The sequence below is a fragment of the Papilio polytes genome, unplaced genomic scaffold, assembly GCF_000836215.1.
Source record: "Papilio polytes unplaced genomic scaffold, Ppol_1.0 DF821845.1, whole genome shotgun sequence".
NCBI lineage: Eukaryota > Metazoa > Arthropoda > Insecta > Lepidoptera > Papilionidae > Papilio > Papilio polytes.
The window spans coordinates 2,439,991-2,452,377 of record NW_013527359.1 but is presented as its reverse complement, the minus strand read 5'-3'; the positions used below and the strand labels follow the sequence as shown (position 1 = coordinate 2,452,377).

The window sequence follows — 12,387 nt, the reverse complement described above, 5'->3', positions numbered from 1 at the left end:
AGAAAGTACTCGACCGATCGCTATTGAAATGGAAAGTTTAAGTACCACAATGCTGATTCGTCCTTTCTCCTGCACTTTCAGATCCAAGCGGCGGCGAACCTGTTGCTGGAGAGCAAAATGTTCTACGTGCCGTTCGTGCTCAACTCCGCAGAGATCAGATAGTACATGGCCCAGCAGGGCGTATAGTTCTCGATGTACGAGACCAGCGCCCCGCGACCGCGCCGCGCCACCGTCTTATGATCGCCCCAGACTGGAGACCGCGGTCTCGGCCTCACCCGCCACTGGGGAACGGGCGCGCCGCGGACTGAGACCACGTCTGATCTCGAGACCTTAAATAAATAAATTTGCGGACACACAGGTGACGCAGTGACTAAATAATGAAAGACAGTGTTCACAAGTGAGACAGTGCGTTATACCTTTGTTGAGTCGATGTGTGTATTGGTTTATTGTTTATTAGAGGAATTAAAACGTCCCAATCGACAGACTGATTTATGATTAAACTAGCTATTATTTTATAGATAACCAGGGACTTGAATGCGTGTTTTATACGTGGTAGTGTATACTACTTAGTGTTATTATAAATAGATTAAATATATAATTATGTTATTATATAACTTTTTTCGTCAATCGGAGAATCGCATAATATATTATTTCTGTAAATATAGAGTAACCTTAACGGTGTAGCGTATAAGGAGTTGTTTTTTTTAAACAGAATTGTTTCTTGTAAATGAAATATTGCTGTTTTAGTTTGCATTTTATACTGTCTAGTGTAAGAGCCGTAGGGTAATTGCTGGGTGTGTAATATTGATTCTTTTATTTCTTATTTAATTTTATGATGATTTTGTTCTTAATGTAAGTAGCACTAAGTACCTACTCTCAGTGTTTACCAAGACTGCTTGTATACAACTATACTGTTTATACACTAACATACGTTTGGCGCGGGTTGTACCGCGTTTTCTTTATAGTCACAACTTTTGCATTTTTATTGCCAATATTTCTTGTAACACATGCGCAAGTTCTGTGCTCTGAGCGATACACTTCTCTTTGTTCTGGTCTAAATAGATATGTAAGGGGCTGTTGAGGACTTTTTAAGAAGGTACCGTGATGATCGCCGCGCGCCGCTTTCGGAGTACCGCGGCGATTTCCACGCCGTTTCCTTCTCATTCTTTGGACATTCAATATTATATCGCTTCCATTGATGTGTTCAAGTTGTAATGCATGCTCAAATCTTTAAAACTATAAATTCAGATTCATGTTTCATTTCATAGCTACCACTTGTTTTTCTCCACATACCATTTTTCACAAAGAGTAACGAGCATCATACGACAGTGTAATACCAGAAATAAAGTTTATGCGGACCTTAATTGTACCCACCGGAAAATTCTTATTAATTGGTCAGTTGTCAATTATAACACAGTCGTCTGTAAAATTATATACATTTCTTATATCAATGTTTAGACAATACTTGTGTTTGAATGAGACAAAGTAAAGATGTGATTCGAAGACCTTTGATACGAAGTTGTAATTTTTTTATCTGTATAGCTTGCAGTCAACTGGAATAAAGTTGTTATAACATACAAAACAAACGCTAAAACATAAAAGTAAAATGCATACTTAAAACGAAACTTTACTTCCGTCAACTAAGATCGCAATAAAAGTAAATATCCGAGGTACGAATAGGAACTTTCAAAATGAAATTTGTACGATAATTTAAATAAAAACTTAATCTACGTGTTTGATAACGATTTGTGGTTAAAATGTAAATTTTACAGACAATAAATTATAAATAAAATGTAATTGTAATTTTACACTTTTTTAACAATGTAAAATGGGCCTTTTAATAAACGGTCGCCATCTTTAATAATGTATGAAGTAATTATAATACCGATGGATATCAGTGTCAGTCTTTATTCAAGCCAGAAGCATTGTAAAGCGATCCATATTGTGCTCCAAACCATTGTTATATCATCCATAAGTTTCTGTAACCATTCATTGACTAATTTCTCATTCATTGTTCATTTGTATATGAAGTACTGTTGCATTCCCTTAGTTTCCATTTACATCTTTACTAATCTCTCCAACATCAAAAGGGTCATAGAAATAACAGATAAAACTAAAAAAAACTAAAGAAAACTGTTTTATAAGTATTACTATAAACATAATTGACTAAATGTTTTTCGTTACTATTCTAACCTAAAAGTTATTGTAATCTTTTGAAGTGTCATTTACAAATATCAATACGGTGATCCCGCTAATTACGTGTAAGTTGTATTTCTGTGACTCTAAAATATCATTAACTTCATATTTGTCGCATTATTCATAAAGATTTACTAACGTTTAGTCGTAATTTTAAACAGATAAATAAAATAAGGAGCTCTTTTGACTAATTGTTCTTAAAAATAGTGTTAATTTCCCGCGACACTGTCAGACATCACTGCCTGTATTTTTAAAGTTATTGCCGTTATCGTTAATTAAAATGTTCGTATTAATCGTTAATATTATGAAATTGTAATAAACGTTCCAGCAACGGTGAACAGTTACCATTAGATATAGGTCGGCAGAAATACGCCGCGTATAAATTAAGTAAAAAAAAACCAAAAAGTTCGTTCTAGGGACTTAGGTTCTAGGTAAATTCCTTTCCGCGTTTTGTCTGTATGGTTTAACTCTTCAAACTAGTGTAATTAAATTGCCCCAATTATTATTACTTCAGCGAATTTTTATACAAAGTCCAATTTCTACATTTCGAAAACAATTAATAAATGACCAACAATAAAATAAATATTCGAGATGTAAAGTATTATTTACATAAAGCAATCGGACTTGTCAATTTCTTAAATTCTCTAATGCCGAATTATAATTCAAATTACTTTTTTTTCAGTTACAGATTTTGTGTAATTTAATTTACTTATAAAAAAACTGGAAGCACATAAAACACAACGTTTGTAAATGTTATAAATAACGCTTCATTTCCTTAGTCGGGTAAACATCATAAGTTACATAAACTATGTGGTCAATTGATTTTACAAATATTATGTAATTAGAGAATCCTGTTACCTGAACGTGCGAGAAGCGTCCGTTCCTCAACGTGTTACCATTAGTTAAGTCTTAGTGGGTATGTGTTTTGTACATTGTTATTATTAGATTTCGAATACAACCAGTTACGATACTGCCATCAAATGCCTAAATAGTTTTTCGATTAATTTCGTTATATACTTTAATTACGTTTTTCTATTAAGTTAATGACATTCGCGAAATTATTAGTTAAATGTGATAAAAGAACAGTGATAATATATTGGGAATACATGCGCGAATTGTCTACGACCCAGACAGTAGTGCACGGTTCTAACGCCTGGTCTACGACGGGCCCACGTCTCGTAGCCGCCGGTACGGCTACACGCCGGCTTTACACTCGCGCGAGCTTTTAACAACAGAACCCTCCCGTAAATTGGGTAACTACATATATTTATTTATTCAATTTTAACTAACTTAAATTATAATTAATTAGTTCTTAAATATAACGCCATCAGAACGACGGTGGTAAATCTAAAGTCTGAGGTAAAGATGCCTTCATAGATTTTTAAACATTGTAATGAGGGAAATCGTAAAGATAACTATAGTCGCAAATCGTGCATCATTCTACTAAATATGTTAACGGTATGTTTAAGTAATATTGACACTTATTTTGTTAGTAACCTAGCTTAAAGATAAGATGAAACTAACGGCAGTGTATCAGAGAGGAGTTAGATGTAAGGATGTTATTGGCGTTGTACAAAGGATAGTATTGTTAATAAATAAACGATGAAATTGGCGCATTACTGTCGAGTACCTAATTAGATTAGTACACGAGCCCCCAGAGGCTATACATTTTGTCAAATATAAATGTAAATACAAAATTATACACGACGCATATTCACTTTTCATGTCTCTACCGAGTTATTAGGAGCCATAACACCACTTGGACTAACAGTAATAAAATCATAACGAGCTTTCTCAGATACTTTTTATTTTCATTGGACAGATTATATAATTTCACTATACTTTCCTTTAAAATTTATTTTTTTCTGTAATAGAAGTTGACGAGTCAATAATTTCGAATTTATATTTATATAATACAGTGTAAAAACAACATATACATCATCGATTAGTAATGACACAGCAAGCTTTGTATAAACCATACATACTTATAATAGAAGTCGGAACCTTTATTAATGAATCACATAACTTGTTGCGAAGTTGACTAAGAGTTAAGATCTAAATAATATGGCGAAAATATTTTGACTGATATAAATAATTAGTAATGTAAACGTAATGATGTTAATATATTTATAAGAATGTAACAAAAAAAAACTTAATGCATTTCTCACTTTCTTTACAGTCCATAAGAGAATAAATTAATTACGTCTAAGATATTGTGACGAAATATTTTCACATTCATAAGTAAGGTAAGGTTTGTTGTGTATAATAATATCGTTTCGTGTACTTTTGTGTAAAAGAAAGTTTGAAATTTGTGTACATTAGACAATGTAATTAGTTACAGTTTAACAAGTGTAAAGCTGTAAGAGAATATATATTTGGAAACGTTGAGTGTTTGTTGTATGTAACTACATGTCGCAGAGGGACTTTTCAACCCTAAGTATGCATACTATAATATACATAATAAATATCTATTTGACGAGTTATACATCGTTTATTAAAATAATTGTGTTTTCTGTTACGGTTACACAAACAAACACGTTTCGCTTTTTAATGATTTTATCATTTCAGTCCGTTCTATGGTGTAGGCCTTTGTCAACTGTAATAAATATGCAACTTAAGTATGACACCCACTTTTATAGCTCCACAATCTCACTGAAAGTGCCACTGAGAAACGCACGTATATATTAGCTGCCATTATGTCAATAATCAGAGTTCGATGTGGTTGAGTGTGCTGTATCTCACATATTTATATAGTTGGGCTCGCTCAATATCAAGACTTATCGCTTTCAGACTTAGCTAGTACGTTTAAGTATTACGATACCTTAGGGTTCTATGTTTACGTGTAGCAAGTCACATTAGTTGCTGTTCGATGTATCTTTCTTGATGGTTAAAAGGCTATTATTATAATATATTTCGACCAAATTAAGGATCATATTGAGTGTATGAAGTGTTTCGAGAAGTTGTGACTCGTCCCTTTCGAGTGGTGCGCCGGCTGTTAGTCAAGCGATCGTGTTCTGGTTTGCCAAGAGGAGTTACCTACAGTTGTGTTTAGTTAGCGATGCATAACGTGTTTGTACTTTAATTTGTTTTTTAGTTGTACTCTTGGAAATCAATGGTTAATAACTTAAGAAAATAAAATGTATGTGAAATATTTACTTTGTTTTAATTGCCTTAGTAACCATTATTTATTCTAACACGAAAGACATCATCATATCATCAATACAGTTATAGATGTTACTGATGTTGATGAAATGTAAGAATTTTAACTCAAATTAATGCTATTTTGGCCTGAACTCCAGTGTTTAATAAGTGCATGGTGCGAAAGGCGCGTGTATATGATGACTTGGCGCTTGTAATATAAAAATTGCCAATTAACAATAAAGTCGAATAATCGACTAACCAGACGAAGATAAAAACAATCAGTCATATTTTACGATTGTACAAACCTATTGATAACTCAGTTTTTATCAATAGGCTTAATATTTTTAATCTACAGCTTTTCCGCAAAAAATATATTCTCTGTGCTTGGATTTCTTTTTTGTCTGTATATATTTTTACTCTACTTTTTGTTGCTCTTTGATGAACCCCTTTCTGTCAAATAACCGCAACCGCCACATGTCACAATTTAGTTTTTCTTGATTTTTCTGTAATTATTCATTTTAATATTTGTAAAAATGGTAAGGCTCGAAAGTTGTATAGCTAATTATTATTGTTTTGTAAATTACCAAATCTTACACCATTAAAATAATAGTAAATACGTGATGACATTTAACATTACAAGTGATTTCGTCCTCTGTATTTTTCAGAAACCTCTTATGCTACAAGGGCACGAGCGTGCCATTACGCAGATCAAGTATAACCGTGAAGGTGACTTGCTATTTTCCGCTGCGAAAGATGCAAAGCCCAACGTGTGGTGGTCTTTAAACGGTGAACGTTTGGGCACTTTCAATGGCCATGGTGGTGTCGTATGGTGTCTCGATGTTGACTGGCAGACGATTAACCTTATTACCGGTGGCGGTGACAGCTCTTGCAGGTGTGTAGCATTTTATATCACGTTTTTATTGCATCTCGAAATTCTAGAAGTATGTTTCTTACACTCTAGTTTATTTTCTGTTACCCTTAATATCTATTGTCCGAAGTTTTATTTGTTATTAGTATCATAGGTAGTTTGTACCATTTGATTAAATTAAATCAAGTCGCTTCAACATCAAATCATTGCATCATTGTGTTTTATCATACCCTACCCATGTTATAAATTATGCATCCAAGTATAATTTTCTTCAATTTATACTTTTAATGTTAATTTCAGATTGTGGGACTTAGAAACTGGCAAAAACATTGCAACTATAAAAACAAATTCATCAGTAAGAACATGTAACTTCAGTTATAGTGCATACCAAGCTGCCTACACCACTGACAAAGCAATGGGGCATCCTTGCGAGGTATCTTACTGGTATTATAAATTTGAAAGTTTAGATGGACATTTGTTATTTTGTAGCCTTAACTGCTGAACAGATCTCAATGAAATTAGGCATTAATGTAGAGTATAGTCTGGAAAACCCGTAGGCGGACAAAATTTAGTGTTTGTCAATTGTTTATAAATTGAAATTTACCACTCGTACATGTGCAATACTCTGACTAAAGTATTTACTCACTATACAGGACTATCATTTAATTATTCAATTAATCTGTAAGATAGGTGTTGTCAGTGTACTTGTCATGAATCTAAGTGTGTCACATTGTGAACCCTTAATTCAATAATATCCAGTGTGACGACAATTAATTAACAAATTTCTACCAAACAAGTTTAGAGAACATACATGAGATTTTAATCTATTGTGTTAGTAACAGAAGATATTTTTTTGCTACAAAAAACTCAGTCTAATTAAGGGTTAAGTACATCTGCTTAATTAAAGTCAAAACAGCAACTGTACCATTTGTTAAGCTGCAATACTTATGCATTTTGGGTATACCAGAAATTATGGTGACATAAAAATTATACTTTAAATCTTATGGAAATCATAATTGATATATTTGCATATAACAGTAGCATTTCTCTTAGTGAGATCTCATTTTAAAAATTCATATGAATTTAATGCTTTACAGGTTTTCATAATTGACACTAGAACTGTTGATGACTCTATTTCGACCCAGTCTCCGATCTTGAAGTGGGAAATTACTGACTCAAAAGTCACATCAATGGTTTGGGGAACTTTAGATGAAACTATCATTACTGGTCATGAAGCAGGTGATCTGATTCAATGGGACTTAAGAGTAAGTATTGACATACTTTAATGTTGCTCTACCTAATCTAATATTCTTTCTCTAATTGACTTTAATTTGTATACTTTGTTTATAGTTCTTCTTTTGCTTATTAGTTTGATATTGTTTTGCAAAGGTATGTTTCTAATAAGTCCCTCCTGCTGTTAAAACCTAAAAAGTTTGAATCTTGAAGACTATCTTATGTAAAGTTACTTGAAAACGTTAGGCTAGTTCAGGCTTTTCATAGATGTATAAGTACACTAGATTCATTAACATTCTAGATGTTCAAGTCTTAATCATTTTACATTTTGTTTACAGACAGGTAAAAAGGTTCATTCAATCAAGGAGCATAACCATCAAATCAACGACATGCAGCTCTCCCGTGACGGAACTATGTTCATCACAGCCTCTAAAGACCAGACAGCAAAACTGTTTGACACCAGTTCCCTAGAACTTCTCAAGGAATATAAAACTGAGCGTCCAGTAAATTCCGCTGCATTAAGCCCTATTCTGGATCACGTAGTACTCGGAGGAGGTCAAGATGCTATGGAAGTGACAACCACATCAACTAGACAGGGCAAATTCGATGCCCGTTTCTTCCATTTAGTGTTTGAAGAAGAATTTGGACGTGTTAAAGGTCACTTTGGACCTATCAACAGTTTAGCATTCCACCCTGATGGTAAAAGTTACGCGTCTGGTGGTGAAGATGGTTACGTACGTGTGCAGAGCTTCGATCAATCTTATTTTGATTATACATTCGATTACAACAGAGATTAACAAATATCTAGTATTGTATTTTGTATTGTCATAAAACTTGTCTAAAGTATAGATCATTTTTAGTTTGAGCCCTGTTTTTGTATTATTATTGAAAAGAAACATTCACAATTTACTAATAAATTACATACTTTAGACATAGACTTTATTTCATTTACTTGGAATGCCTAAACTGATCAATCCCTAATTGAAAATAAAGAGAATATGATAGGATACATTTCTTTTATTGTCAAGGTGGCAAATGAGCAAGCAGCCACCTGAATCTGCCAAAATGGCCAAGTGACGGCTGTCCACACATTTACTACGCTTAATCGACGTAGTTGGAATCGCACATAAAGAGTATGTTTTCTCTTCCTATGTGTCTCTTCCATTGTCAAATTCACGTCCCCTTCCCATCCTTTCCTTATGAGAAAAAGCGTGGGAAGGAAAAGGGTTTAAAGTTGGGCCTCTGGCACCACACTCATCAGACAAAACTCGGGGTTACACCGGCGTGCCAACTCATTCCTGCAATGAAGACAGCCTGATTAGAATTGGAAACAATACTTCAATATTATGTCCTCATTTATTTTACGTTGCGTTATCTTAAAAGGCCATATAATAAGCACCATGTATTGATAGAGATTTTTTATTTCGTATTGGTAAAATAAAACTTCGTTTTAAATATCCAACAATGTTTTGTACAAAATAATCTAAACAATAGTGTGGATTGCGCTTAACATATGATTAATCTTATACATAAGTTACAAAAAGTATGGAGTTGTATTTTGTAGAGGCACTTCTCTTTCACTATCTGGCACTGCATGGAATATTTTAGCATTTCTGTCATTTACGCTTAGAAATTCCATTATGGAAGCAACATTCCCACAACGGTAGCAATAATTTGGCGCTGACCAAATTGTAACCAGTCTTTTGTCAAACATATATTTGTATCCTGAAAAACAAAACACATTTTCATTTTTAATAATCCCACATTTCATTTTCAAATTTCATGTAAAATAAAGTATTAACATAAACAAACCTTCGTTAACAAGTTGATGTGCTCTGCAAATTAAATTCAAATTATTGTAGTTCATAAAGAGTTCTGTTACACTACTTCCAAACAACCATCCTGCGCCTCTTGGACTCAGTGACCTGTAATTAATTGTAATAAATTATATATAATATGAAATAATCCTTACAAAAATTTTTACCTTGACTGTTAACCAAATAAACTTACCACATTTCAATATCAGCAGGATCCGACCAAAGCAGATCACAGAATGCTCCTTTATGTGGAATCTGTTGATTTCTATCTATGCATCGGATTTGATCTAACATTGATATCTCAGGTGACAATCCACCATGAACACATAGAACAGTCTCATCTATTAGCTGAAAACCAATAGAATTTGTTAGTACAAAAAAGACATGACAAATTAATGATTCCAAGTGATATTTGTACAGTCATGGCTTTTCATAGTGTTCCACTTACAAAAAAATTACCTTATTTCATGCAAAGATAAACTCTGCTTCATCTTACAAATAACCAAAATGTAGCAGTGAGTTGCACTAACAACAGGACAATAATAAACAGCAATTAGCTGAATTACTATTGAATAATATTTATTCATAGAAACATTTAAAAGTATGGACAAAACATTGGACAATAGCTTTTACGATAGAACATTGCCAGATTCCCTGATAGTACAAATGCAAAAGGTAACAGGATCATATTTGATCACTTTTCTACTCTAAATGTGTGTGTAACATAATTTTATTAATACATACCGCAGCTACTGTAAGGAGATCAAAAACTCTGCAGCAGTCTTTCCATGCATTTGCATTGCCATACTTATTAAGACACTCATCATAGAAACCATATACTTTTGTTATCTGACAGGTTTCATGGTTACCTCTAAGTAGAACTATCCTGTAGAATAATAATGATTTTTTACACTGCAAGGTGTCACATTTGACTGTTCAGACTACTGACTAATTGATTTCCATTGGGTTGATTGGTAGGCTAATTGGCGCATTGGGAAACACCCAAACTACACTTGTTAACTATTTTTATAGTGACTAGAGTGGGACATTTGAAATAAATCAATAATCACAATTTCCATTTGATTTTTTTTTTGTATTGAAATTGCAGTGTCTACTTTCTTTCTTTTGAGGTGTGCAAGTAACTTCATTTTATCACAAACATAATACAAATATCTTATCTTATTTTATGATTAACGAGTGTTTTTCACACATTTTCTTTCATGTCACTAGTTGTGAAGACATGTATTTATTATTTTAAAGCACAGTGAAAGTATTTTAATTTCATAAAGAAAAAAATGTTTATTACCTTACATTGATAGTCTAATGCAAAACCGAATAAAAGAAATTAAACATAGCATATTACTTGTTACTATCATACTCGTTTTAGTTGAAAACAGTCTGTATAAAATGCAGTAGTATACATGAGTATCAGAAAATCAGTAAAAAGATATCAAATTTATACCTGTCTGGATATCTTGCTTTTAAAGCCATTAACAATGTTAAAGTCTCCAAACTGTAATAGCCCCGATCTACATAATCTCCCATAAATATATACTTAGTTTGTGGCACTTGACCTCCTATATGAAATAATTCTTCTAAGTCATAAAACTGAAAAATATATCAAATTAAATATGGACACAAATATTACTCTGATAAAGACATCATTTATAGAGGCATGTCTGGCTCAAACCATTGATAACGAATCCTTTTAAAGATGTTGACCTAATTAATTAATAAATTTTAGAAACAAGTTTCTATAAAAACTCAGCTTTGCATTACCTGACCATGAATATCGCCACAAACAGTGACGGGCGTCTGCACCGGTTGAACATTCGGTTCCTCAAATAACAAATCACACACAATATTGCACAATTCCCGCAAATCATCTTCTGGAAGGTATTTACACTTTTTTGCTATTTCTATCCACTTGTCTACGTCGCTCATTTTCTGGTATTTGTTAAAATATATAATTCTCTAAAATTAAAGTTGCAACAAAATCGACTTCGTGAGAACCTGCTGACAGATAGATGACAGGTGACAGGAAGCGACGATAAAATACGTCAATTTGACAGTTACAGATTATAAAGTTGGTGTGGGAACGTGAAGTGGCTATTAATATAAACTTGTCTCCGCTGCGCGAAAGTAGTTTTGTTCCTTAACTGATAAATAATTTACTACCATATAAATTCTATTTTATTTAGTATATTGAACAGTATTAATGTATCTATTTTCATTTTTAATTGTCCATTAAGCAAGTACCACTATGCTGACTGGGCTGTGGCTTCCATGATCACCCTTGTCTGGACAGATTTCTTTTTCAATGATCTCATTAATCAACAGGAACATACTGCATATACAGCATATGTAATACGAATAATAAGGAAAAATAACAACGCAATAAGAGGCAAAAGTTTTTTATTTATTATGTAAACAAACATGCAAATACATTTTCTAATGGTATTACATATTGTTACTTGTGTGTGGTGCTGTTGATATGCTGCGGTGAATGGGTTAAATAATATTTAAGCTACTACTAAAAGTTATTGAAAAATTGAAGAAAGAACAGATACATGGGACGGATCAAATGCTTTTTGACAGAATGTATACAAAAACATAAAATAGATATAACATGTTACATTTCAAAACGTCCTACGCACTAATGTTATTGTGATAATAACAACACTTTTTGACTTGGTACTGAGATTTCAAATATCTTAATAGCTTGGAATTTCGAAAGAGTCCATTCACACAACACAATTTAAGGTATGTTGGGGCGTAAAGTGATATTGGGGTGCTTACCTTGCACCTTGCAGAAAACTTTGGGCCACCAAGACATTTGAAAAGACAGTCATGATGCATTGTTTAATTACTAAAAACATTTTGCTACCCTTAATAACTAGCCATTTTCTTTCGATTGAAAATTGAACGAGAAAGAAAGCTCGGCTCATTTATAGCAATTTTATCACTAATCATGAAGTAGCCAAGGCATCATTAAATCACAGAATGCTATTTTCGAGATATAAGCGTTGTTTAACATAATAATCGACATTACAGTGATTTCTATATCACAAAAAAATAAACAACTGAAACAAAACAATAATAATACAATATTTAAAACACAATTTAATAATA

The 12,387-nt window shown here is 32.9% G+C and overlaps 3 protein-coding genes across 3 annotated transcripts in view; 2 read left to right on the top strand and 1 right to left on the bottom strand.

Moving 5' to 3' along the window:
• LOC106107793 (nuclear hormone receptor family member nhr-91-like) overlaps window positions 1-5,347 on the top strand; it is a 41,872-nt gene extending 36,525 nt beyond the window's left edge. The window contains exon 9 of the mRNA XM_013288796.1: window positions 82-5,347. Within this exon, the coding sequence (XP_013144250.1) occupies window positions 82-162 (81 nt within the window). The 3' untranslated portion in view covers window positions 163-5,347. The remainder of the gene's footprint in view (window positions 1-81) is intronic.
• Window positions 5,348-5,765: 418 nt separating this feature from the next.
• Window positions 5,766-8,303, top strand: LOC106108102 (eukaryotic translation initiation factor 3 subunit I). The gene is made up of 5 exons (XM_013289186.1): window positions 5,766-5,873; window positions 6,003-6,229; window positions 6,506-6,638; window positions 7,303-7,470; window positions 7,777-8,303. The coding sequence occupies exons 1-5, from the start codon at window positions 5,871-5,873 to the stop codon at window positions 8,233-8,235; spliced, it is 990 nt and encodes a 329-aa protein (XP_013144640.1). The 5' UTR covers window positions 5,766-5,870; the 3' UTR covers window positions 8,236-8,303.
• Window positions 8,304-8,886: 583 nt separating this feature from the next.
• LOC106108103 (serine/threonine-protein phosphatase 6 catalytic subunit) lies at window positions 8,887-11,279 on the bottom strand. The gene is made up of 6 exons (XM_013289187.1): window positions 11,035-11,279; window positions 10,718-10,863; window positions 10,000-10,141; window positions 9,449-9,603; window positions 9,251-9,363; window positions 8,887-9,163 (listed from the first exon to the last, which is right to left on the bottom strand). Exons 1-6 carry the CDS (start codon window positions 11,197-11,199, stop codon window positions 8,973-8,975), a joined length of 912 nt encoding a protein of 303 aa, XP_013144641.1. The 5' UTR covers window positions 11,200-11,279; the 3' UTR covers window positions 8,887-8,972.
• Between the last annotated feature and the right edge of the window lie 1,108 nt (window positions 11,280-12,387).

What these genes read in the sequence shown, in the direction of transcription:
- LOC106108102 (XM_013289186.1), top strand. An exon ending in CAATGGGGCATCCTTGCGAG is followed by an intron (nt 6,639 to 7,302) that starts GTATCTTACTGG and finishes AATGCTTTACAG; the next exon opens with GTTTTCATAATTGACACTAG. An exon ending in TGATTCAATGGGACTTAAGA is followed by an intron (nt 7,471 to 7,776) that starts GTAAGTATTGAC and finishes TTTTGTTTACAG; the next exon opens with ACAGGTAAAAAGGTTCATTC.
- LOC106108103 (XM_013289187.1), bottom strand. Translation starts at nt 11,199, where the DNA reads ATGAGCGACGTAGACAAGTGGATAGAAATAGCAAAAAAGTGTAAATAC. An exon ending in GTGGCGATATTCATGGTCAG is followed by an intron (nt 10,864 to 11,034) that starts GTAATGCAAAGC and finishes TATATTTTTCAG; the next exon opens with TTTTATGACTTAGAAGAATT. An exon ending in AAAGCAAGATATCCAGACAG is followed by an intron (nt 10,142 to 10,717) that starts GTATAAATTTGA and finishes ATTATTCTACAG; the next exon opens with GATAGTTCTACTTAGAGGTA.